The following is a 27,214-nucleotide window of genomic DNA, read 5'->3' as shown; positions in this document are numbered from 1 at the left end:
ACCCACGTTAAAAGATATCCAGCGAAAATTAAAGCTAAGCTCAATTTCAGAACCTGGAATGTACAAACCCTCGTGGATAATGAGCAAAACAATGACTGAAATGGAGAACTGCCCTTGTTGTCCACGAACTCAGGCACTTCAACAGTGATGTCGCTCCGCAAGAGACCTGAAGAACAGGTGAAGGACAATTGAGGGAAGATAGCAGTGGTTACGTTTTCTGGAGATGAAGACAAGAGGATCAGCCCAGGAGGCATGGAATTTGATTTACCAGCAAGAACAACCTCATCAACTGACTCCCTGTCAGCATCAACGAGTGCCTTACGACCCTCTGTCTACAACTTGCCAAGAGCCAGAAGTTGCGAGTGCATGCGCCCCAATCCTTAATACCGATGAGTCCAAAGAAGGTTTCTATTCCACCCTGGACACCATTCTCTGGATGCCATATCTTCCTTTGGAATGTTGGAGAGTAAGATTATCCTCCTCAGGGATCTCAATGCCCAGGTTGGAAAGAACTCCCAACTCTGGAAAGGAACGAGTTGGGAATTGCAACTCCAACAGGATTCTCCTGCTCACCAAATGTGCAGAACAGTGCGTCATCACTAACACACAGTTCCTCAAAAAAGTTCAAGACTTCCTGGAAACATCCACAATCAAATGACTGACCTCGTCATCATCTGATCCCAAGACCAAAGGATGCCCTCATCGCCAAAGCAATGACCAGTACAAGAGACTGCTGGATATACCACTGGCTCATCCACTCCTCTATGTCCAAACTCCACCAGAAGCAGTGGAGGATGAAGAAGCAACTCAGAATGAAAAAAAATCAATATCGAGAAGCTTCAAGAGCCAAGCATGTGAGTGAACTTCCTATGACGTCATCTCCAAAATCTCCAAGTGTTTCATTCTACTGGAACAGAGGAAAACTGAAAAAAACTGAAGATAGCCATCAACTCAAGCTGTGAAAAAAACCATCGGCTAAAAGACCAGGAAACACCAAGATCTCATCAACAAGAGGAGGAAAGCTCTTCCCGAATGGTAAAACAACATAATCAGCAAGGTAAAGACAGCTCATCTGTGATTCCAGCAGAGATTTTCAAACTTGAAGAGATTACCCGTCATCTCCATGAGCCATTCCTGAAAATCTGGGACCGAAGAAATTCCTGCCAACCTCAGGAATTACGTCATTATCAGCATCTTCAAAAAAAGGAAACAAAGCAGACAGTGGGATCTACCGAGGAATTGCCCTACTCTCCATCGCCAGGTACACCTGAATTCTCACCAACCGCCTTCTCCCAGTCTCAGAATTAATACTTCCTCGAAGCCAGTGTGGCTTTTAACCAAACCTTGGAAGAATTGACGTGATTTTTCACTGCTCGACAACTTTGAGAAATGCCAGGAGCAACATCAGCACTCTACATGGCCTTCATCAATCTGACCAAGGTTTTTGACTTAGTCAGTCAGGAAGTGCTATGCAACGACAAAATGTCAGCAACAGTCCTCACCGACAAACATTTGAGGTCAAAACTGGAGTCAAGCACGGATACATCATCACCTCCACCCTTTTCTCCATCTTCATCGCCACTACCCTTCACCTTGTCAAGAACCAACTTCCCAGTGGAGTGGACATCGTCTACAGGATGCCCGGAAAACCTTTTAACCTTAGCCGGTTGAATTCCAAGAAGAAAACGACACTGACATCACTCATGGAACTTCAGTATGTGGGTGACATCACCATCTGCACTCTCGCAGAAGAGAATGTCCAAGCCATGCTTGACACCTTCATGGAAGTATACTGAAGAATTGATCTCAGCCTTAACTTCAATAAGTCTCAAGCACTTTACCAACTCACCCCAGGGCAAGATCTGGTCTCTTCCCTCCATCAAGATGAATGGAGAAATCCTTCCAAACGTGGAACATTTCCCCTACCTGGGGCGCCACCTTTCATCTAAGGCCAACATTGATGTGGAGATCCAACATGGTATCCAATCTGCAAGCACCACCTGTCCGACACCTTCAGACACCCAAGGACAAGAGTCTTTACGACCACAACGTTCGTGCTGATACCAAGATTCTCATGTGCAAAGTAGTCATCCTCCCAATTCTCCCATACCGCTCAGAAACCTGGACTATATACAGACAACACCTGGAGAAGTATTATCAACACTGTCTGAGACAGATTCTCTGCATCAGCTGGGAGGACGGGTGTACTAACTTCAGTGTCCTCAAAGGAGCCAACAACATCAGCATTGAGGCCATGATCATCAAAAACTAACTCCGTTGGGCCATTCACATTCTTAGGATATCAGAGTCTCAACTGCCAAAGCAACCTTCTTTGCCCAGCTAAAGGAAAGATCCCGGACAAGGAGGACGACAAAGGAAGTGCTTCAAGGACACCCTGAAGGCTTACCTCAAGAAATGCAAGATAAACGTCAACACCTGAGAAACCCTTGCTCAGAAGAGTCCAACTTGGAAGAACCTCCTGGTTGAAGGAACACAATTCTTTGAGGACACGGCCCAGGAAAAGAACTGGAGAAAGGAATACCAGAGATCTAGGACCCAAAGACCAAATGCACCTGCCAAGTGTGCAGTCGAGATTCGGGCTCATCAGCCACGCAAGGACCTATAGAATCCATGACCAGCAACACAGTTTCTTAGATGGGCAATCATACTTATTAGCGAGTGATCGTCGAAAATGATTCTTGACTCGGTTCATTTTCAAATGTAGCAATGTTTCCTGGACAGATCTGTTAGAAACTCATAACATTAACATAGTGCCTTTGGCAATTAGGCAGAAGGAAGCTGAATCTGAACCAAGGAAGGAAGGGTGACTCATAGGTTCTGATGGTTTTGACAGTGTATTTTAAAGAGCCAGCAATATTTAGTTAGGCAATTCCTCAAGGTGGAACTCAGAAGGTTGAAAGACAGTGAAGGGTTGTTAAAATAAAGACAAGAATTTTCGCCAGTTGTCGAACAGAAATCAATGCAGGTACATGTGGATAGGAGTAATGGCTGAGCATGACTTACTCCAGAGTGCAAGTAGCAGAGTTTTGAAGAAGTTGGGGAACTGCACAGATGTACATAATCATGTTGAGCAGAATAGTAATGGTCTTGGTGAGTTAGAGGCGATGTCTAATGAAGGGGATATCAATGGATTATGCAGTGGTGACTGAAGATCAATTATAGTGCAAAACTAAAAGGCTAATGATCATGGCATACCTTTGTATCTCACTCTGAGTATCTTGAGGAGTAAATGAAACTGTAACTTCCAATTCTTCTCCAGGCTGAATTAAAAGATTTTCTGGTTTTGCTAAAAAACAGCACTCTGCAGTCTAAAATAAATCAAGGGAAAATTCAGCATTAAGTATCTATTATATAAACAAATATCTTCAAGTTCATTTTTTCAGCAGTGAAGTGTACCAATAAAATTGATTTTAAAACAGCTAGTATTAAGCAGGTATTGTTTTTAACTTGGTCGATCAACGATATGGAGGCAAATGGTTGTATCTCTAATTAGCAACCAGAACTCGGTCTACGAATGATCATAAAATTTTAATTTTCATTTATAAAAGGATGCAATGTTGAACAATTCTATGCAAAGTTAGCATGATGTTTATAAACAAAAAGGCTCTTTTTAAACTTTTCTTCCCCCCCACCTTATTTGCTGCTGAAATGTTTGAGGGGATTTCACAAGAACACTGCATAAAGTTGTGTGAAACAAAATTGAAGGGGAAATAGTATGGGTTAAATCCTTAAAAGATTCAAAGTTGCTTTACAAGGTAAACGATAACTCGCCTGAATCATCAGCTGTGCAGCAATATTTCCTGCATTTTTCAGAGGGAGGATTTGTTTAGCGGTCACACCAGGCTTAGCACACATTACAAGGGTCTAAAAATAAAAAGAATGAAAACCTCAGAGCAAGTGCAATAAAGACACATTTCTTCCAACACAAAGGCAAAATATTGCAAATGCTGAAATCTGAAACAAAAACAGAAAATGCTGGAAAATCTCAGCAGGTCTGACAGCATCTGTGGAGAGAGAATAGAACCAATGTTTCCAGTCTGGATGACCCTTCGTCAGAACATATTGCAGTAACAGAATACACTCATCTTCAGTTTCAATAATTGTACAAAAATGCCAACTTTGGTAAGTTCGTCTTTGCGAGATTGTCATTCACAAAAAATGGCTGTTCTTCAAAACCTTTTCATCATGTATATATCATTATGCAGCAAATGCTTGTAACTCCCATTTAGAATGACTCATTCTCTTGCCAACTGAAACTGTAATTTGGCTACCTGACCTAAATGCTCAGCCACTGTTTGAACTGAACCTCATCGAGGTCCCTTATGATTTAGCCCAGTTGATCCATTTGCTATTACAGAAAATTACTTCAGTCCATAAATCTGGCGGACAAAAATTCATTACATTTCAAAGCATCCCAGCACTTGCATTTTCACTTTAGTCCGCCCTCCTCCCACTCTCATGCTAACAATTTATACTTGTGTACAAAAGAAAGATGGCAACAGTGGAAAATGGATTATGAATTGATCAGTTTGTTTGCATAACTTAATGGTACACCAGGTATTATTTCTGCCCACAAGGCTGTCAGAAAATCCAAGAATAAGTTCTTTGCTGTTTTCAAGTGCTTGTGTCAGCATACCTGCAGGTCTTTAGGAGCATGTATTCTAGCAATTCCAACTTTGGCACAGAGTGGTACACTGTTAATAACAGTGCTGGGGCCAGGACTGTCAACCTCTATATCAACTCTTGCGAAATAGTCCTCAGCTGCACCTAAAGGATCTGAAATAAAAATCGTAGCATTGATTACGGGAGAAAACGTTTGGCCTATCAAGCCTGCTAGCTATCTGAAATTCATTAACTCCCATTTCCCACTTCAATTTTATTTACCATCTAGAAATAAACATGGATTCTGTATGCACCACTAGGTTGCAATGTCCCATGTTCTAATAATCCTCTGCATTAAAAATATTGTTGGCATCCTTCCATCCCAAAGGTTGATGAACATGTAGAAAACAAATCCATTTCATAGAATTCCTACAGTACACAAGGAGGCCATTTGGCCCATCGAGGCTGCACCATCTCTCTGGCAGAGCATCTTACCCAGGTCCAATCCCTGTAACCCCACATATTTACCATTACACACCTTGAATCACTCGGACAACTCAGCATGGCCAATAAACCTAGCCTACACATCTTTGGACTGTGGAATGAAACCTAGAGGAAACCCACGCAGACACGTGGAGAACATGCAAACTCCACATAGACAGTCACCCAAGGTTGGAATTGAACGCAGATCTCTGGCGCTGATAGACAGCAATAATGGCTGAAGAGGCCAATTCTTGAGAGGCAGGTTCTGTCACAAGTGCCATGCATGAAGCTACCAAGTGTCCTTGTTTTCAGTGTTGACTTCTGCTGTCAAGCCACTGGTGATTGTGGTGGTGCATGCTAGTCACAGGAGGTGCCACTATTTTCCTTCCTTGTCAGTTAGTGACTCTGAGTGTGATAATCAATGTCTACAGCTTTGTCATGTTTACAAGCATCCTTGACACGGAGCTTTGAGTGTCCAAAACTCCCATCTTCACTGCCTGTTGCACATTATGAATCTATCCTGGAAGAATAAAATCACAAATGCAGCAGTCCTCTCCAAAACAGAGCTCCAAGTTTGTTAGCAGTCGTCAAACAAAAGGCAGCTTTGTTGGCTCAGGCACATCTGCAGGACAGAAGATGGTTGCATATCCAATGACTTTTGGCATGGCGAGGTAGCTGGAGCCAGATATATCAAGGCACAGTAAAAATAACTGCTTCCATTATTCTTTCTATGCCATCTAAACATAGGTATGAATTCATTAATCAGGAGAATAATAGCTTCCCTCATTTCCTTTAACAAAACCATTCATCATTTTGAGCATCACTATTAAATCTCCTTTTAACCTTTTCAGTTGCATGTAAAAAGGTTTTTCCTCACAACTAAAACCTTAGCAAATTTCTTCTGTACATTCCATGGCTTTGACATTTTGTCCCACAGGAGGGCACAGTATTCTAAGTAAATTGTATTGCAAAGTAATGCACAAATTTACAATTACCTTTGATTTTTAAGATTTTCTCAGCCTATTTATTAAAGCCAGGTTCACTTGTGCTCTTTTTAAAAAATGGTTTCTAGTTTACCAACTAAAGCAACAAAGCTGTGAAATATAATGGTGCCAAATCATATTTGTTCAACAATATATATATAGTTTTATTTTTATAGAATAAAACAAAATAAACAAAGAATGCATTAAAATGTATAACACAATAGGCGGAATGGCCATATGGGCCTTTGAGTTTGCTGTACCATTCAATAAGATCGTGGCTGCAGCGCCACTCAGCCTGTTCCCCATAACTCTCAATCCCCCTAGAGTTCAACAATGTCCATCTGAGCCTTGAATATATTCAGACTCAGGTACACCAGATTCACGACCTCCAAAGAAATTCCACCTCATCGATGACTTAAATATCCTTATTCAAAACACTGTGCCCCAGTTCTAATTACCTCATGAAGGGAAACTTCCTCTCAGCACCTACCCTCCCAAGCCCCCTCCCAATCTTACATCTTTCAATAAGATGACCTTGAATTTTTCTAAACTCCCACAGGTATAGGTCCAACCTGCTTTCCACATAAAGCAACTCTGTCATTCCAGGAAGCACTTAATGAGCCTTCTCTCAACTGCCTCCAATACAAGAATATCCCACCTTAAGAAAGAGACCAAAACTGTACACAGCGCTCTTGGTGTTGTCTCATCAAGGCCTTGTACATTTCTAGCAAGACATCAAGTAAAACCGCATTCCTCATGTAATAAAAACCGACATTCCATTTGTGCTACATGTAAAGGACACCAAGGTCCATCTGAAGCACAGCATTCTCCAGTCTCTCTCCATTAAAATAAAATCCTGCTTTTCTGTTCCTCCTCTCAAAGTTTAAGTTTTGAATGTATTTATTAGTGTCACAAGTAGGCTTACATTAACACTGCAATGAAGTCACTGTGAAAATCCCCTATTCGCCACACTCCAATACCTGTTCGGGTACATTGAAGGAGAATTTATCATGCCCAATCAACCAAATCCACCCATTTTTGGAATGTGGGAGGAAACCGGAGCACCCGGAAGAAATCCACATAGACACAAAAGGGAAAACATGCAAACTCCGCACAGAGAGCGATCGAAGCCAGGAATTGAACCTGGGTCGCTGGTGCTGTGAGGCAACAGTGCTAACCACTGTGCAAGTTGTGATACCCTCTCATTTTCTGTTTCTACGCCATCTAAATTTTCCAGTCTTTTCACATGTCTATAACCTTTTGCAGACTCTTTGCATCCTCCTCACAACTTGTTTTCCTACCTATCTCCTAACTTTGTCAAATTATCAACAAGTTTGGCTGCAACACATACCAATAAACAGGTCCCTTCATCCAAGTCATTAATACAGATTAAGATTAGTTGAAGGAAAAGTCTGGGCTATAACTGTTCAAGATACTTCAAAAGAGCAAAATTAAATAAATACCTGAACTACTGATGTATTTTTGAGGTGCATGAAAATGAACCCACAGAACAAAACTTTCAGGATCCTGTTTAAAAAAAGAAACAAACTTAAAATCATAAAATGCTGCAGAATGTCTACTGAAAAATTATAAATGAAGAGCTTGCATTTTTGAGGTTTGCAGAAGTTTAAAAAACGTTTCTATGCATAATTGGTACTCCCAGGGAAGACATTAGTCATGACTGTTTCGGCTGACCAGAGACCGCATTTTTAATGGTTGCTAATCACCACCTTCTTCGTAACCACCGTTTTGTTTAAAACTATATACTCGGGAGCAGTTTTACCAAGTTTATGCCTCTTGTCAGGTGTGGGTATCAAGCATGGATAGACGGAACATTCCATTTGATGTCTACGACAAGAGATTAAAACATCTCCTAACTGAAGTGTAGAAGCAGTAACTGTTTTTTTGATCACTAGTGCAGGTATTATGTAAAATACAATTAGACCCAGTGGCATTGGTAAAGTGACAATAGCTGGCAATTATTTGAATAGCATGAAATTAAACCGAATGTACTTCAGCAATGCACAAATTACTAATGAAAAACTTAAATAAAAAACTTACTTTTGTAGTTCCCTCAACTATGGCGCTTGCAATTCTGAGTGAATGTTCACTAATATCATTCAATAGTTGTGAAAATACACAAAGCCAGCCTGAGATACTGGGCTCTCCAATTTCCTCTCCCTCATTTGGAAGTGACCAGCCTATACTTTGCATCTATCACAGCTTTGCTTGGTGGTTCATCATTTATATTGATACAGCACAAGTCAGTGAGATGGTCATTTGGGAGCATCCCAAAATGGATCTAAACGTGGCTTCAAACCAACTGGGGAGCTAAAGTTAAAGTTTATTTATTAGTGTCACAGGTAGGCTTACATTAACACTACAATGAAATTATTGTGAAAATCCCCTAAGCACCTCACTCCGACCCCTGTTCAGGTACACTGAGGGAGAGTTTTGCATGGCCAATGCATCTAACCAGCACATCTAGCTGATCTGCAGCTAGATGATCCTGGGAAACCACAACAAGAATACAGAGTATATAACAAATAGGAGCTCAAAATTCTTCAGATCTACAGCACTACTCAGGTCAGTCAAAAGCCATGGTCACTATTGTTTTCGGAGATCATTCTGCAATGTTTGGGAATACTCGCTGTCAATGACCAAAAATATTCACAGAGGAAGGGAGATTCAATTTTCTGTGCACTCAATAGGTTAGGAAAGTTTTATCTAGCTTAAAATAGGTCATGTAGAATAAAACGCTCTGCTAAGCTTGCCTTTAGGACATGGAAAAGCAAAATTTCAACAACAGCATTAGATCTTTCCAAAAATTGACTTTTCTGAGCCTCTGAACAATTTGGATATGAATTAGGAAGAGTAGAAGAGTAGCCCTCAAGCCTACTTCACCATTCAGTAAGATCATGGCTGGTCTGATTGTAACCTCCACTCCACATTCATGCCTACCCAGATAACCATTCACCCCCTTGTTAATCAAGAATCTTATCTAGCTCTGCCGTAAAAATATTCAATCGGGCTTCACTTCCTTTTGAGGAAGAGTGTTCCAAAGACTCACCATAAGAACAGGAATAGGCCATTCAGTCCCTGGAGCCTACTGATTTTAAAACTATTGATCTTAGCCTTGAAAATGTTCAAGGACTCGGCCTCCATAGTTTCCGGTGGTAAAGAATTCCAAAGATGCACCATTCTTGGAGAGAAGAAATTCTTCCTCAAATCCATCTTAAATGAGCACCTCCTTATTCTGCACCCTGGTCCTACATTCTCCCATGAGTGGAAACATCCTCCCAACATTTACCTTGTCCAAATCCGTAAGAATCTTATATGTTTCAGGCATATCACCTCATTCTTCTGAACTTCAAGGAGTACAGACCCAACCTGCCCAATCTTTCCTCTTGGACAGTCGCTCCATGCAGGGATCATCCTAGTAAACCACCTCTGTACTTAATATCTTTGCTAAATAAGGGGAGCAATACTGCACACAATCCCAAAATGTACAAATTATCATATGACAGAAATAAATCTCTAAGCAGAAAGAATACTTTCACTCTTTTGAAAGACTGAAAATGAACATTATAAAACACTGAATAGAGGCTCAGAATTGCTCATTACCTCTCCATCATAGCTGGCTCGCATCACATGATTCATGACTGATGGGGCCACCAATGGCGAGATTCTCTCAGTCTGTGGTGCCGTTTCTACCAACCTGTCAGTCTTGGAGAATGTAAAACACCTCCATGCAGCAGCATTCTGTATAGCACAAAATATATTTAGAATTATTACAAACTGACATGACATGGCTAAAGTAAATCATGTTTTTCTGTTGAGGAAAGATTTTCTATATATTTAGAGGACAGTAGATGGTGCACTGGGTGAGCATACACCTCACGTCAGAAGACTCGATGTTTTTCAAGATTTAAGTAACAAGGTATCTCGAAATGAATTTCAGGAATATAAGTATGGAACACAAGAAATTGATTGGTCCATGTCAAAATACCTTTCCTGATACAGTACTTACTTTGCTGATACTTGCTACGCAACCGGACAATCCCTCAATAACATAGTAATAGGATGTCAGGTGCCACAGTTATGGAAGTTATAAGTGAGGGGAATCCACAGACCCAGCTCCCAATTTTGTAAATTCACATCAAGCAACGTCCATTTTCTCAGGATGCAGCGTTTAAAGCCAGTCATCATTTCATTTTTTAATATCTTTAAATTTAATTTTCATTGACAGAACGAGCTAACTCCAGATCCCGGTTCAGACTTGTTCAAACATAAACAAAAGAGCTAAATTTCAGAGATAAGGCAAGAATGACTGTTCTTGACACCAATCAAGACACAGCTCCCAATTTTGTAAATTCACATCAAGCAACGTCCATTTTCTCAGGATGCAGCGTTTAAAGCCAGTCATCATTTCATTTTTTAATATCTTTAAATTTAATTTTCATTGACAGAACGAGCTAACTCCAGATCCCGGTTCAGACTTGTTCAAACATAAACAAAAGAGCTAAATTTCAGAGATAAGGCAAGAATGACTGTTCTTGACACCAATGAAGTATTTGATCACAGTATTTAACCAAATGTGGCATCAAATAGAGCCTAGTAAGATCAGAGGAGCAGGGGCTTCAGCTAGGACCTTTCCTCCAACATAAGGTTAGAAATGGGATGTCCACTGAAAGTAATGGAATATTCTCCACTTCTTTGGATAGGTGCAGATCCAATTACACTCGTGAAGCAGGACATCACCCAGGGCAAGAGTCTGCATGATTGGCATCTCATCCACCGCAATGAACATTCAACCCATTCACCATTGGTACACCATGACACCACTGTGTACAATCTACAAGGTGCACTGTAAAATTCCCCATGGTTTCTTCAGCAGTACGTCCAAAACCTGCAGCCTTGACCATCTTGCAGGACACTTGGAGATGGTGTTGTTCCCAAGTGACACTATCCTGACCTGGAAAAATGTTATTCTTTTCTCATCACTGGATTAAAATCCTGGAACTTCCTCCTTGTCAGCACCATGAGTGAACATACACCACAGATAGCAGCAATACACCACCACCTTAAGCACAATTTGAATTGGACAATAAAAACTGGCCTTGCCAGCTGCGCCCAATTCTGAATGAACAAAGACAAATAAAAAAAAGAGCCTGTGAATTTTGTATGGTATTCTCAAGTCAAACGTCTGGCATCAGCACAAGGAGGCCAAGTCTACATTCAAATGGCAAAGATTGCTTTATAAAATACATTAATTTGGTCAATTATTAGAGAATTACAAAACTTACTGCATTGATGACAAGCCGAATGGGAACCGTGGCATGAGTCCTGTTAATCAGTTTGAGAGAGAGTGTTTTATCACCACCAGGCACCAAGTCACCAAAATTCAAGCTTTTGCTTTTCCCAGCCAGAACCTCGATTGAGACAGAACACAAGAATATCAGAAATACTAGTAGTAGAAGACAATATGGCCCAGTCACCTGGTTCAAGCACTCAATATGATCATGGTTAATCTTTGGCTTCAATTCCACTTTCCTGCCTGCTCTTCATACCCCGGGATTCTCCAAGACACCAAAAACATGTCAAACCCAGCATCCACAATCGTCTGGATTACAGAATGTCAAAGGTTCACAATTATTAGCATAAACAAATTTCTCATCTCAACCCAAAGTCAAAATGAATAACAGCTCACATCCCGACATTATACTCCATCTGTGACCTTATCACATACTTCATTTAACATGTCTAAGATCTCTTTGCACCCTGTGTCCTCCTCACAACCTAGTTTTGTATCATCAACAAACTGAGATGCATTATACTTAGTCTCTTCGACTAAGTAAAGGGCTGTGGCCCTTCACTAGTTACATCCTGACAACTTGAAAATGTTCCATTTTTTCTGCTAGATTTTGTGTGTTAAGCAATCCTCTGTTCATGGTAATCGCATTCCCCCCAACTCCATGAGCCCTTATCTTGCCTAATCTTTTGTGGCATCTTATTCAATGCCTTCTGGAAATCCAAGTATATTACCTCTATTGGTTGCAAACCTACTAGTTACATCCTCAAAAAACTTGGGTAAATTTGTTAATTACAATTTCTCTTAGAAAAACTTGGCAAGTGAATATGGTTTCACAAGTGCATTGTTAAAACTTCCCTAATAATGGATTCCAGCATTGTCCTGACAATTGATGCAGGGTCAACTGGCCTGTAGCTCCCCCTTTTTTCCCCTCTCTTCCTTAAAAGCAGTGTTGCATTGCATTTCAATCCGCTAGGACTGTTCATAGAATCCCTACAGCGAAGAGGTAATTCAACCTATCAAAACTATACTGAGAGCATCTTAACCATGCCCATTCCCCACCCTAACCCCATAACTAGCAACAGTACAAACCAATGTACCGCCCCTAATTCTAGAATCTAGGGAATTTTGGAAAATCGTAACCACTACCTAAAATATAGACCATCAAGTCCTGGGAATTTGTTGGATTTTAGTCCTTTAAATTTTCCTCTGCTGATATTTACTAGATTAAGTTCCTTATTATCTTCTAGGTTCCCCTCTATTTCTGATATGTAATTTGTGACCTCTAGTGCGAAGATAGATAAATTTTTTATTCAAAATCTCTTCCACTATTTTTTTTAAATTCACAAGTATGAAACTTAACCAGCAAAGCTGGCGTATCTTGGGGACCCACTTAAAATTTAGACCTGCCAAGTCTTCTAAAGGTTACTTGAAGGCTTCAATTACTTCACACTTAGCACACATTGCTGTCCATCTGCTACATAATACTTCGAGCACGATTTTGAAATATATGCTAGCACTGACTAAATAAATATACATTTGTATTCTATATTATATACAAATATAGATGACAGACAGAGCAGTGAGATTCACTCCACAAAGTACTGTGAAACCAAACCCAAGCATATTTTTGTTGCACTTGATCTCTGTCAGTGAAACTGACTTGCATAGCATTAAAAAGAATTGTGTTTTAAAAATAGTGAACCCTCATCACGAGCATGTCAAGGCAGGTATATAGTATTAAAGATGTAATAAAGTGATTATTCTGCTATTAACTTTCATTCACTGGTGCATCTCCACCCCCCACAAGTCAGAATTTCTGAAAAACTCTGTCAAAAATAACTCCAATGTGCAAAATATTACTCCTAAAGGTGGTCACATTATCATAGGATTACATGTAGCAAGTAGTGGTTGAAACATAAGATTTGATTAATTTAACAACACATGACCAATAGGGCTCTAGTGGCACATATCTACTATAAATAAATTACATATTAAAAAGTTATTTACCTCAATCACGGGGTCTTCTGCCACAGCTGTAATAACCACTCTCACAGCAAGTGCTTCTGCTCTGGCAATTGTATTGGCATCTGCCGAGACTGGACATGAGGAGACACATAGTACACACTGAAAAATCCCAGAGTGACGTGGAAGGAACATCAACTTTAAATCTTCTGTAACATGAGGACCGATGATAGTTTTGCTCTTGAATATCCAACACTGATGAGCAAATGTATCCATCTGGAAGGTACAAATGATTTAAAGTTGAATAAGCCATTGCCGTTTTATTGGACCATTATTTATAGCTCTGAAATTACAGTTCCATTGATGTTGATTTTTGTGGCACAGAAGATGTTCAATTAACCAACAAACCTGCTCTCTCTGGCAAAAAGATCTACTTCCATAATCTTATACTTTTTTTGAACGTCAAGCTTGTATTGAGCGATCTTGAATTCTGTTTCCATCGCCATTTCTGGTCAAGATATTCCATATTCTAACAACCATCTGTGTCAATTAAAAAGTCTCTTAAACCTCACTCTCTACCAATGATGTTAAATCTTTTGGTTACTTATAATGAAAAGCAGAAATAGATTTTGCCCATGTACCTTGTCACAAAACTCATCTTTCACTCTATCAGCTGCTCTGCATTAATGGAGTCCCAGTTTACTTGGTCTGTCTTCACAATTAAAACCTCTCATTTCTTGCACATGTTAGCCAATTTCTTCTTTATCTTCTCAAAGGTGTTTTTAAACCAAGGCGCACGAAACTGGATACAATATTCTAACTGCAGCCTAACCCATGATTAATGTTTATTTAGCATTACTCCATTGCTTTTGCACTCTATACTTCTATTTATAAAGTTAAAACACCATAAACCTTTTTACATTGATTAATTATTCTCTCACTTTCAAACACAGGCATAATCCAAATGTCTCCTCATAGTTTAGCCACTTGGGGAAATTTCCTGTGTTTTTCCCCCCCATAATGTATCACCACACATACTCCAAATCAAATTCATCTGATGTAACAGTTGAATCAGCCCACACATGTCTTCTTGAAGTCACTTGCAGTGCAATGCACAAACACACCCCTATTTACTTACAAATTTTGTGCCCTGTGGGTCTGAACATTCCATTATGAAGATAGGCTCTACAGACAGCCACTTTATAATTGTTAACATTTACCTACAGAACCTGTAGGTGGCATCATAATCGGCATTTGATATTAAATGACTGCAATAGCAATGTTAAATGCATAGCCCATCGATCGTGTTTTGTCTGAGAGCATGCAGCACAACTAGAAAGACGCTGAGTAGCAATGTATGAATGTGTGTTCTCACTGGATTTTAATTTGTGAACGAAAGGAGGTGTTTCTTTATGGAAAATCAGAACATAAGCAAGTCTAAAACTAGCTTTACTTGGAAAAATACCTGGAGGCGGTACTTGCTTTTGCTGCAAATTAAAATCAGACATCTGTAAAATCAGTTTTTCAGCATTAACACTTCAGGAGATGCAAGTCCTGTGGCACTCTCCTGTTCCAGCCACATGTCCAAATGACCAACCCTCAAAGAATTGTGCATCATTGCATGTTGGTAACATCTTCAACATGCAGAATTAGAAACACAGACTGACACGCAGAGCGACGGGCAGAATTAGAAACACACAAACAACAGGAGTAGTCGGCCTCTTTCAAGCCTGCTCGATCATTCATTATGAATATGGCTGATCATCCAACTCAGCAACCTGTTCCCGCTTTCCCTCCATATCCTCTGATCCTTTTAGCAAGAGCTACATCTAACTCCTTCTTGAACACATACAATGTTTTGGTCTCAACTGCTTTGTGGTAGACAATTCCATAGGCTTACCACAGTGGGTGAAAAAAATTTCTCATCTCAGTCTTAAATGGTTTATCCCATACCCTTAGACTGTGCTCCCTGACACTGGACTCCACCTACCATCAGGAACATCCTTCCCGCATCTGACGAAGAGTCACCAGACTTGAAATGTTAGATCTCCTCTCTCTCCACAGATGCTGTAGGACCTGCTGAGATTTTCCAGCATTTTCCAGTTTTTATAGAAATCATAAAATCCTACAGTACAGGAGGAGGTCATTTAGCCCATCAAGTGGCCACAATCCCACCCAGGCCCTATCCTCCTAGAATTGTCTTGCTATGAAGGCCAACATACCATTTGTCTTCTTCGCCATCTGCTGTACCTGCATTCTTACTTTCAGTGACTACAAGGGCGCCCAGGTCTCATAGCACATTCCCCTCTCTCAATCTATAGCCATTCAATAATAATGACTGTTTTTGCTGCCAAAGTGGATAACTTTACATTTATCCACATTATACTGCACCTGTCATGCATTTGCCCACTCACTTGCCCAAATCACACTAAAGGATCTCTGCACCCTCCTCACAGCTCACCCTCCCACCCAACTTTTGTCATCTGGAGATATTACATTTAGTTCCCTCATCTGAATGAATAAAATATATTGTGAATAACAGGGTCCCAATGGGACCCTTAGTCATTGCATGGCTCTTGAAAAAAGAGCTGTTTATTCCTACTTTATCTGCCAACCAGTTTTCTATTCATGTCAATACACTACCCCCATGCCACGTGCTTTAACTTTACACACTAATCTCTTACATGGGACTTTGTCGAAAGGCTTCTGAAAGTCCAAATAAACCACATCTGCAGGCGCCCCCTTATCAAGTTTACGAGTCACATCCTCGAAGAATTCCAAGAGATTTGTCAAGCATGTTTTCCCTTTTGGAAATCCATGCTGACTCTGTCTGATGCTGCCACTGTTTTCCAAGTGTTATGCTGTTTGAACCCTAGCATTCTCCTTACTACCAAAATCAAGCTTACTGGTCTATAATGCCCTGTTTCTCTCTACCTCTCTTTTTAAATGGTGAGGTTACAGTAGCTGCCCTCCAATCCATAGGGACTGTTCCAGACTCTATAGAATCTTGGAAGATGACCAATGTGTCCACAATTTCTACAGTCACTTCTTTAAGTAATCTGGAGATGTAGATCATCAGGCCCTGGGGATTTATCGGTCTTCAATCCCAATTTCCCCAACACCATTTCCCTACTAATACCAATTTCCTTTAGTTCCTCCCTCTCACTAAACCTTGTGTTCCTCAACATTTCTGGTGCGTTGTGTGTGTCCTCCTTTGTGAAGACAGAACCAAAGAATGTATTTTGTTGGTCAACCACCTTTGTCCCCCATTACAAATTCTCCTGTTTCTCATGGGTGGCGATGGCCCAGTGGTATTATCGTTAGACTATTAATCCAGAAACTCAGCTAATGTTCTGGGGACCTGGGTTTGAATCCCGCCACAGCAGCTAGTGGAATTTGAATTCAATAAAGAATATCTGGAATTAAGAATTTACTGATGATCATGAAACCATTGTCGATTGCCGGAAAAACCCATCACTAATGGTCCTTTAGGGAAGGAAATCTGCCATCCTTACCTGCTCTGGCCCACATGTGACTCCAGGGCCACTGCAATGTGGTTGACTCTCAATTGCCCTCTGAAATGTCCGAGCAAGCCACTCAGTTGTATCAATTGCTACAAAGTCTCAACAAGGAAATGAAGCCGGATGGACCATCTGGCATAAACCTAGGCAACGGAGAAAACAACAGCAAAACAAACAGCCCTCTCTACCTTCTAAAGTCTTCCTTATTAACATCTGGGGGCTGGTGCCAAAATTGGGAGAGCTGTCTCACCGATTAGTCAAGCAACAGCCTGGCACAGTCATTCTCACGGAATCATACCTTACAGATAACACACCAGACATGATTACCATCCCTGGATATGTCCTGTTCCACCAGCAGGACAGGCCCAGCAGAGATGGCAGCACAGTGGTACACAGTTGGGAGGAGTTGCCCTGGGATTTCTTAACATCGACTTGATTGACACCATCCGTTTGATTGGCACCACATCTACAAACATCCACCTCTTCCATCACCGACGCTCAGCAGCAGCAGCGTGTACTATCTACAAGATGCACGACAGCAATTCACCAAAGATCCTAAGGCAGCATCTTCCAAACCCATGACTACTTCCATCTAGAAGGACAAGGGCAGCAGATACATAGGAACACCTGCAAAGTTCCCCTCCAAGTCACTTGCCGTCCTGACTTGGAAATATATCGCCATTCCTTCAGTCGCTGGGTCAAAATCCTGGAGTTCCCTCCCTAATGGCACTGTGGGGCAACCTACAGCACATGGGCTGCAGCGATTCAAGAAGGTGGCTCACCACCACCTTTTCAAGGGCAACTAGGGATGGGCAATAAATGCTGGCCAGCCAGCAACACCCATGTCCCACGAATGAATAAAAACTGTAAAGGACCTACATTTTTCTTCAATACTTTTCTCTTCACATGCCTATAGAAACTTATAGAGTCAGTTTTTATGTTCCCCGCAACGATACACAATATTCCGGCTAGAGTCTAATTAGTGTCTTGGACAAGACACTAATCAGCATAATCTCCTTGCTCTTGTATTCTATGCCTCTATTAATAAAGATGTGGAGATGCCGGCGTTGGACTGGGGTAAGCACAGTAAGAAGTCTCACAACACCATCACACCTGGTGTTGTGAGACTTCTTACTCTACTTCTATTAATAAAGCTCAGAATACAAGCTTTATCAACTGCTTTCTCCATCTGTCCTGTCACCTTTAATGATCTGCACATACACACCCAGATTCCTTTTTTTTCCCCCACTTGTGGGACATGGGTGTCGCTGACTGGGCCAGCATTTCAGAGGGCAGTTGAGAGTCAACCACATTGCTGTGGCTCTGGAGTCACATGTAGGCCATACCAGGTAAGGATGGCAGATTTCCTTCCCTAAAGGACATTAGTGAACTAGATAGGTTTTACCGACAATGGCTTCATGGTCATCAGTAGATTCTTAATTCCAGATTTTTTTTTTTTTACTGAATTCGAATTCCACTATCTGCCGTGGCGGGATTCAAACCCAGGTCCCCATTAGCTGAGTTTCTGGATTAACAGTCTAGCGATAATACCACTCGGCCACTGTCTCCCCTCTGCTCCAGCACCCCTTTTAAGAATTTTATTTCTTATCCAATACTGTCTCTGTCTAGAGGAATGTTGTGTTAGTCAGCCATGGCAGTGGGAAAAAAAACTTTTCTAGTAAATTCTGTTTTTATTTTAAGGTTACCAACTTTGATAGAAACAATCATTTAGGCCTAACTGCTTTGATTCCCACACTGCCCAAAGCGGCTCTATTCCCTAACTTGGATCTAAATCCATAGATCTGCCAACGCAGGCTAAGAAAGGCACCCAGAACTTGGGGTAGTGGAAGAATGATTAGACCAGTTCCTCTATAAAGCAAAGATGTGTTGGGTGGGGGTAATTATGTTGTAGACAGCAGAAAATTTAATGCAGCTATTTCAGAGCCTGGAAAAGTAAAAAGTAACAAGGAATGCATTTTTGAGTGTGGCGTAGAGGGAGGGGAAATATGAGGAAGGGGATAGAGACATGGTCATGGGTTCTGAGTATTATTAAAGGAGAACCCTAGTTGGTTAAAATCTATATTACATAAACTCTGGTGCAGAAATTGTAAACACGAAAGAGACAAACTGGAAAAAGATTACAACTCACGTAGATGGGGGTCATGTCACAACTAGCTTTCAGGTGAGGAAAAAATTCAGCATGTTTAAAAAGTTTCTTTTTAAAAAGCAGGCAGGTAGGATATAATTTGCTGAGCAATTTGTTCACTCCATGTGGCGAAAATTTAAGGGCGACATATAAAACATAGATTTAGAAAGTTAGGTTCTCAGTCCAAAAAGGCTAGTGCCAATACAGCCATCATAGCTTCCAGTTACTAGAGATTTCTAGCTGTACACCATTATGCATGTACCTACACAGAAAGGGCTAGTGGTTCAAGAAAGAAGTTCATCACCACCCTATCAAGGGGTGGGCAATAAATAAGCACATTCCATAAATGAATCAAAACTAGCGTCCGTGCATATATTCAAAAGCAGATTTAAAACAAACATTTAAAATCAGGAATGGCTGAAAATAGAAGGGAAGGCATACTCATATTGGAACATGCAAATCTGAACAATTCTAGGGCTGTTTTTAATCTTTATCTTGCTGGAAGTCATTTGATGAATAAAAAAATGTTAAAATACAAACCTTCTTTCCATTCAGTGTAACACTAACAACTCCAATAGAGACTTGCATCCACCGTTCAGTTGGATTGAACATGCCGAGTGAGGATTGTGATGCTATTCCAACACAACATGAATTTGGAAACTTCAATTCCTCTGGGACCAGCACATGACCTAACACAATAGGATTTTTAGGAGAAAAAAAAGACTTGGGTTATGGGGGGGAAAAAACAAAATTGCATCAAAGTCCATCAGTTACAAAAGTATTAAACCACTCCATTCTTTCAGGAGTTAAAATATGATCGTACACACACTTTCAGTCATCAAATTGCTTCCACATGGCCAATATCTCTTAACTTTCATCTCTAATCTTAAAGTGAAAATAAACATTATATTTGGAGCTTTGATTGGACAATGCAACCTTGGGATTTTTTAACCACTATTTCGTTCCCCTTCTCCTTGCTCTACTCGCTGCAAAAATAATGTGTCTAATCAATCCAGTTAAATCATTGACTGCATTGCAGAGCCAGTAAATCATACATTGAGCTCTGATTTTCCAGCAAGTTATCTAGGTAAGGGTTCACCGCTGAAGACTATACGTTACCACATAGTCACGATGGGTACTAAAAGTACAAAGCTTTTTTGGATTATAATTCTCCATGTCCCTCAGTCATATTTACATGTTGGTTTGACCATCTCTGGGGGAACCTGCAGAAGAATGGCTGCTGCCATCTGGTATTTGAAAATGTTTGAACAATAATTTTCCTGGTGATGCCAAAATCTGAAATCTACAAGCCCTTAAGAGAAGGCACGTGCTATCGTGCTTCTTACATGAGCCCACACCGCTGGTTTGTAGCAATGTGAAAAGGAGCACCAAATGCACAAGATTCTCCCTGTCCAAGCACAATCTCTCCATTGGCAAGTCCTCAGCTGTATCGCCTCACTGTAAACGTATGAAAACTTGGTACCTTGCAGCCCCAGACTAAAGCTTCTGAGAAACTTGGAGGAGATGGCCCCGGCATGTGGACATGCCCCGACGATCATGATCTAAAAGCCAACCGTGGGTAAACAGCCCCACTGGCTTGCTGATATCTCACAAGAGATGAAGACTTAAGGGAATAAACCCTAACAAAATGTCTGGAAGAGCTCAAAAGCAGACAGAGACCTGACTTGGTTACAGATGTTGCCGGAAAAATAATCAAGTCGAGACCAAACTTCACATTCTGCATCTCGCTGGACCCAACAAGGAGGTCAAAAGGAGGAACTTGATGTTTGGACAGCCCTGGGTCTCCATACATTGTGCCCTGGCAAGGACCCTCCAGTTTTGCTCTAAACGTTTTTGCATCACCAAGGTTAAACTGTGTGACCTGGAGTTACTGAATTTATCCTTGCACCCTTTTTTGCAATTCTCCAGTCCTCCAGCACCTTTCTGATAACCAAGGAGACTGGAAGATTAAAACCAGTCCCTCAGTAATTTCAACCCTTATTTACCTCAGTATCCTGTACTATTGTTCCCATCTCAATAGGGTCAGCAATAACCAAAGGGCAAGCCATCATTTCAATCAGAAAACCATTGTTCTCTTTTGGTGTAGACATAGAAACATAGGGCAGTATGCCTTCAACCCATCAAGCCAGTTCTGCCATTCAATAGCATAGCTGCTCATCCACTTCAATAGCCAGGATTCTCCCAGCCCATTGCGTTGCTTGAGTAGCACAGCAGGCCAGGGGACAACAGAAGGGGGCCTTTCGCGAGGTTCGGGACTGGGATGGGTGCTGGAATGCCTTACTGTCGTAGACAGTGAAACGTGTATTCCATTTCAACTTTTTCAGCAAGCTAGCCTAAAAGGCAGTCTGTCCTAAAAATGCTAGTAGTTTTCAAAGTTTGAAACCGACATGGAGCCGATATGGAAATTACAATTGTCCTCCCCGCTGGGAGTGGTTCCCACCAGCGGGTTTTACAACTATTCCCAACTAACGGGAAACAGGCATCCTTACCCCGTTGATGGGGACAGAGACCATTGAAGGCCCCTCGGAGGTCAGGGGATGCTCCTCGGTCAATGCCAGCCTAGCACTGTCCACTTTTCAGTATGAATCAGTCTAAGGCGCTCTGCGATGCCGAGTGTCAGAGATTCATTCAGGTAAGTACACCCAAAAAATGGGCTTAACCCATGCCAGTATGTTACCTCCTATCAAATGTGCTTTAATTTTGCTAATCAGCTTCTTTTGGGGGTGGGACATCAAAGGCCTTCTGAAAATCCAAGCATATCATTTCCACTGATTCCTCTTTTATCAATACCGTTAGTAATATCCTCAAAAATCTGCAACAGGCTCATCAAACATGAATGATTTCACATTCACAAATCCATGATGACTGTGCCCAGTCATATTGTTATTATCCAAGTGTCCATTTATCATATCCTTTAACATTAGATTTTAACATTTTCCATACCTGAGGTAAGGCTAACAGGTTTGTGGTTCCCTGCTTTTTCTCTCCCTCCCTTCTTAAATAATGAGGTGACATTTGGTACCTTCCAATCTACAGGAACTATTCCAGAATCTGTAGAATTTTGGAAGATAATCTTCACAGCTATCTCTTTCAATACACTGGGATGTAGATTATCAGGTCCCAGGGACTTATCCACCTTCAGTCTCATTAATTAACTCCAATACAACTTTCTTACGAATGCAAATTTCCTTCAATTCCTCATTCTCCCTGCTGGAGGCATTTAAATACTTTGTGATCCAGGTAATGAAATTTACAAATCACATCACATGGCTGAAGCTCAGCTTGGGAAACTCTACCAAATGCAATATTAAACTTTGAATGTTGAAGCTCATTTATTTCTCAGCTCAAAGGACAGATTGCAGGTTGTGTTACTTATAACAAGCTGTACGAGAAAAGATTAATCTAATATTTTATTCTAGAGACTCACCACCTTGGGCTTCTGGAAAACCTCAAAGTGCACTATCCCAGTTTGGTTCAAATATATTTAACAATTTGTCTTGTATAATCTACACCTGTAGACTAGGGGATACCAACTCCAGTTTGACAACAAGTCACGGTGAGCCAAGAAGTTTAGTTGTAGCATTGTTTGTGGTGCAAAGAGGTGATGCAACATTTTCCTGCTGGTAACCAGCACATTTGTTTTTAAATGGGATTTGAACCTGGGTCTCAGAGCATGAGAGTCTCTGGATTACTAGTCCAGTGACAATAGCACTATGCCACCAAGTCTTCCAGAATCAAAATCCTCTGGCAAGTGAAAGTGCGAGTGAATCAGTTGCTTTATTTGTTTTGCTTTTTGAACAAAAGTATCAGCATTTCCAGTTCTAGCAGCAACTTTTTGCTCCAAACGTTATCAGTAAAATACTTACCAACATCTCGCAATTGATGTCCACCTGACCACTGATCAATAACTCCAATTCTAGAAGAGTAGTTAACAGACTGCGAATCCAAAGGTATCGTGTGTGCACTGTAGAACTGAGCTGGGTCGAGCATCCTTGTCCTCAATTTAGGGTCAAGGCGAGTCCCAAATGCTTGAATGTTCCCCATGAGCATATTAGCATCAGGCAAACCAGCTGGAAGATTATGCATATTAGAAGACAAATTGCTGCCCAAGTAGCATGAAGTCAAAGGCACATTTAGACAGTTGGCAGTGGAGGTCAGAGTTCCCAGATACTGCTGGGCCAGTGGAGTTGTTAATAGTGAATGCCCAGTAAGTAATGTTGGGCCTGCCATGGACCCATCTGAAGAAGTTCCTTGAGGTTTAAAACTTGAAATAGGCATATATCTGCAATCAGTATTTAATGGTGGGAGAATGCCTGATGCACTAGTAGTTGGAGGGGCAGCATTCAAAGATTTTACACAATGTATTTTGTTCATCTTGTCCTGCCAAGATGCACGAACATGATCAGATTTTTGTAGTGTAGATGATTCTTCATACGTCATTGGCTTGTCAAATGCTGCAGAAGGAAAACCATCCAACTGCTGATTACCTGATTGGAGTATCTTTCCTTTCTCAGACTGTGAAGATATCTTGTCAGCTATTTGTGAACTACATTCATCTTCCACTTTACCCACAGGACTTCTGCATTCATGGCTTTTCTGTTGATCACAACCTGATTTTCTTGGCTGTGGGCAAGGGTTGCAAGAATCATCTGTACGTTCTTCCAATGAGCTTGGAAATATCAATTCATTTGGATTAACTAAAGTTTGATCTGGCGTTGGAGTAGGACTTGATCGAATAATTGTAGTGCTTAGCTCGATGCTTTTGTCATTCTGTGGAAGAAAATTGCACTTTTAGGAACAGAATGCACTATAGGTTGGTTTGCTAAAGGTTTTGGCAGACATTATTTCCAAATAATGAAGGGCTGTATGAATATGCAAACACAGTTTAAACATAGCACAGGCTCCTGAACACCACATAACTCTTATGGGTTCCGAGCAGTTTTTTCGTCTCGTGTGTTTTGCAAACCTGATTTACTTACCAAGTCTTAAAACTTTAATTTACTGAACTCTGACCAAATTTTACAACTTGCTTTTTGATCAGCTGTGGTGTGACATCAGTCAATTATTTCTAATGAAGATTTCCCACATATAGACAAGAGTTTCGAATGCATTTATTAAAAAAAGCCCAGAGGTATACTTGGTGGGGGAGGGCATAGCTAGGGTGGGATAACGGAGAAGAGAGAGAGACAAGGCCATCATGTGATGCTTGCAGTATGACCTTTCAGAAAGTGAGACTGCAGCATTGTAAACTACCAAATAACACCATAACACAATGCTATTTCCTTCAACCATTCCTTTTGGTAGCAAGTTCCACATCTAACAACACTGAGTGAAGAAGTTTCTCCCAAGTTCCTAACTGGATTTATTGGTGATTACCTATTGATTTATGACCCGGAGTCTTGCTCTCCTCCACAAATGGAAACATGTTTATCCTATTGAACTGCTTCCCATTTTTAAAAACACATTATATTCTGGAGCTGCATAAAATCTGCTAAACAAAACAGAGAGAGAATCATTGCTTGAAATATCCACTTAGCAGTCACCATTTTCAGTGGTGATATTGGCCATAAAAGAATTGATACTCAACCCAGTTATCCTGTAACCAACTTAAAGAGCTTGTAACTGTACACCAAACGAGCTCCAAAATACTCCTGAAAAAAACTGCAAGAGCCACAGGGAGCTAAAAGAGATCTGGAGTTTAAATAAGTGAATCACAGAGGAAAAAGTTAAATAGCAATTAAAAGAGCCTGCAGCAAGATTACTTAAGGACAGCGAATGATAGGGGGAAAAAACCAATACTGTGTATAGCCATTAAAGTAGTTATCTGCATTTCTAGTTAATTTCTCTGTTTAATAAATATTTATTTTGCTTAAAATCATCACAGAAACATCCAGGACATCCTTCACTGGTCTTCACATCTTTTCTCACATTATACAAATTGCAAAGTTGAGAGCAGGCACTCCAGGTTTCTGTTCTGTGATTTGGAGTTTGAAATACCCAGGCATTTACTATCAGCTGTGCTTTTAACAATGACAAACAACATATATAGTTTATTATAAAACCTTAAGCATATCTCGGCATGCTCGCCTTCTCAATGCCACTTATTATTTTTTTAAACATTATTGGGGGTGGGACATGGGAATTGAGAGAACAGCCAAGTTAAATCTGATGTAGTTACAGACTGCAAATTATACCACATAACCTTGTTTTTAAGCGATGTTTTATTACCTAATATGAGAATGCCCTTCCATGGAAATCTTTGTACTCTAGAATCAGAACAACCAAGCTGGAATTAACTTCTCAATTCCAAACAAGTCAATATCCAGATAAGCAAAATTAATACATACCCTCAGCTGAGAATAAATTTATTCACTGGACAACATTGTGCTGGTACTTTGGCAAGATAATCATCTATGATCAACAGTTGAGTCGAGAAGAAACAGGAACAGGAGTAGACCTAGAACCTGACTCTTAATATCATTGGATAGTAAAACCCATCATTGGTTTTGAAATTTTCATTGACTCTAGCCTCAACCGCTTTAGGTGGATAATGAATTCCAGATTCCTGTTACACTGTGCGAAGAAGTACTTTCAGATATCAATCTGAGAAGGCCTGGTTCTAATTTAAAATTATATTGCCTTGTATTGAACTCCCCCATCAGCAGAAACCGTTCTTCTATCTACCCTATTAATTCAGCTTAAACACCCCTTAATAGTCCAAACCCAAGAGAATCCACAAGCCTACTCTATGCATCGCATCCTCATAACTTAATCATAGGGGGTTGAAAGGGTTAAGGTCAATCTGTGCAGCAGGCCCTTCCAAAGCCAATATAATCTTCCTGAAGTGCACAGTCCAAAATGGAGTTCAGCATTGTAAACAGGGTCAAATCAGAGTTTTCTTTGTACTAACAAAATTTCTATGTTCCTCAAAATAAAGGCCACCATCGCATTAGCCTTTAGCTCCACTTCTTCACAAGCTGCTACATACTCACACAGTCAAACGCCGAAAAATGAAATCGAACAGAAATCACTGTAGATACATGGTATGCACATTAGCATATGTAAAAAAAGTAGAAATCCTACAGAACTCAGAAGTTATGATACTATCTAACTGAAACGTTAATCCGTTTTACTTTGCTGATGTCATCCTGCTTACTTACGTTTCTATTTTCACTTCAGTAGTTACAAAAATCTATTGCTATGTACTTACTAAGTTGTTCCTTTGAGCAAGTGATTATAATTGAATGTTTGTGCAAAGAAAAGAAATTGTAGAAATGAAGGATAAAGATGGCAAGATTCAGGAACCCTGAATGACAAGAGAGATTGTGAGCTGAGTGAAAAAGAGACATACGTAAATTTTAGGAAATTGAGAACAGATAAGGCTCTTGAGGAATACAAAGATAGCAGGGAAGAGCTTAAACAGGGACTAAGAGGGCAAAAAGGGGCCATGAAATGTCCTTGGCAGGATTAAGGAGAATCCTTAGGCTTTTTATGCGTACATAAGGAGGAAGAGAGTAGCTAAGGAAAGGGTGGATCTATTCAAGGACAGTGGAGGGAATGTGTGTGTGGAGCCAGATGAGGCGAGGTCCTTAACAAGTAATTTGCATCAGTATTCACAAAGGAAAAGGAGTTGGTGGATGGTGAGTGTTGAAAGGAGGACGTTGACACTCTTGGACATGTTGAGATAAAAAGGGAGGGGGTGTTGGAGGTTTCAAAAAATATTAAGGTGGAAAAGTCCCCAGGCCCAGATAGGGTTTATCTCAGAATACTGAGGCACGAGGGAAGAAATTGCTGAGGCCTTGGCCAAAATCTTTGTAACCTCTTTAGCCATGGGCAAGGTACCAGAGGATTGGAGAGTAGCTAATATTGTTCCTCTGATTAAGGAGGGCAGAAAAGACAATCTAGGAAATTTCAGGCCTGTGAGCCTTACATCAGTGGTGGGGAAATTACTGGAGAAGATTCTGAAGGACAGGATGTATTCATATCTGGAAGAGAATAGGCTTATTAGAAATAGGCAGCGTGGTTTTGTGAAGGGGAGGTCGCGTCTCACAAACTTGATTGAGTTCTTTGAGGAAGTGACAAGAAAGATTGACCAGGGCAGGGCAGTGGATGTCGTATACATGGACTTACATAAAGCCTTCCATAAGGTTCCTCATGGCTG

The 27,214-nt window shown here is 40.7% G+C and overlaps 1 protein-coding gene across 10 annotated transcripts in view; it reads right to left on the bottom strand.

The window, feature by feature from the left end:
- Positions 1-27,214, bottom strand: part of cep192 (centrosomal protein 192) — a 164,416-nt gene that overhangs the window by 63,690 nt on the left and 73,512 nt on the right. For all 10 annotated transcript variants that reach the window (XM_078215693.1, XM_078215696.1, XM_078215689.1 and 7 more), the window contains 9 exons: positions 22,920-23,823; positions 19,573-19,721; positions 13,411-13,641; positions 11,396-11,521; positions 9,714-9,851; positions 7,553-7,616; positions 4,658-4,797; positions 3,793-3,885; positions 3,217-3,329 (listed from right to left, as the gene is read on the bottom strand). In XM_078215693.1, the coding sequence (XP_078071819.1) occupies positions 3,217-3,329; positions 3,793-3,885; positions 4,658-4,797; positions 7,553-7,616; positions 9,714-9,851; positions 11,396-11,521; positions 13,411-13,641; positions 19,573-19,721; positions 22,920-23,823 (1,958 nt within the window). The remainder of the gene's footprint in view (positions 1-3,216; positions 3,330-3,792; positions 3,886-4,657; positions 4,798-7,552; positions 7,617-9,713; positions 9,852-11,395; positions 11,522-13,410; positions 13,642-19,572; positions 19,722-22,919; positions 23,824-27,214) is intronic.

Source organism: Mustelus asterias, chromosome 7 (assembly GCF_964213995.1).
Source record: "Mustelus asterias chromosome 7, sMusAst1.hap1.1, whole genome shotgun sequence".
Lineage (NCBI taxonomy): Eukaryota > Metazoa > Chordata > Chondrichthyes > Carcharhiniformes > Triakidae > Mustelus > Mustelus asterias.
This window is presented reverse-complemented; position numbering and strand designations above follow the sequence as displayed.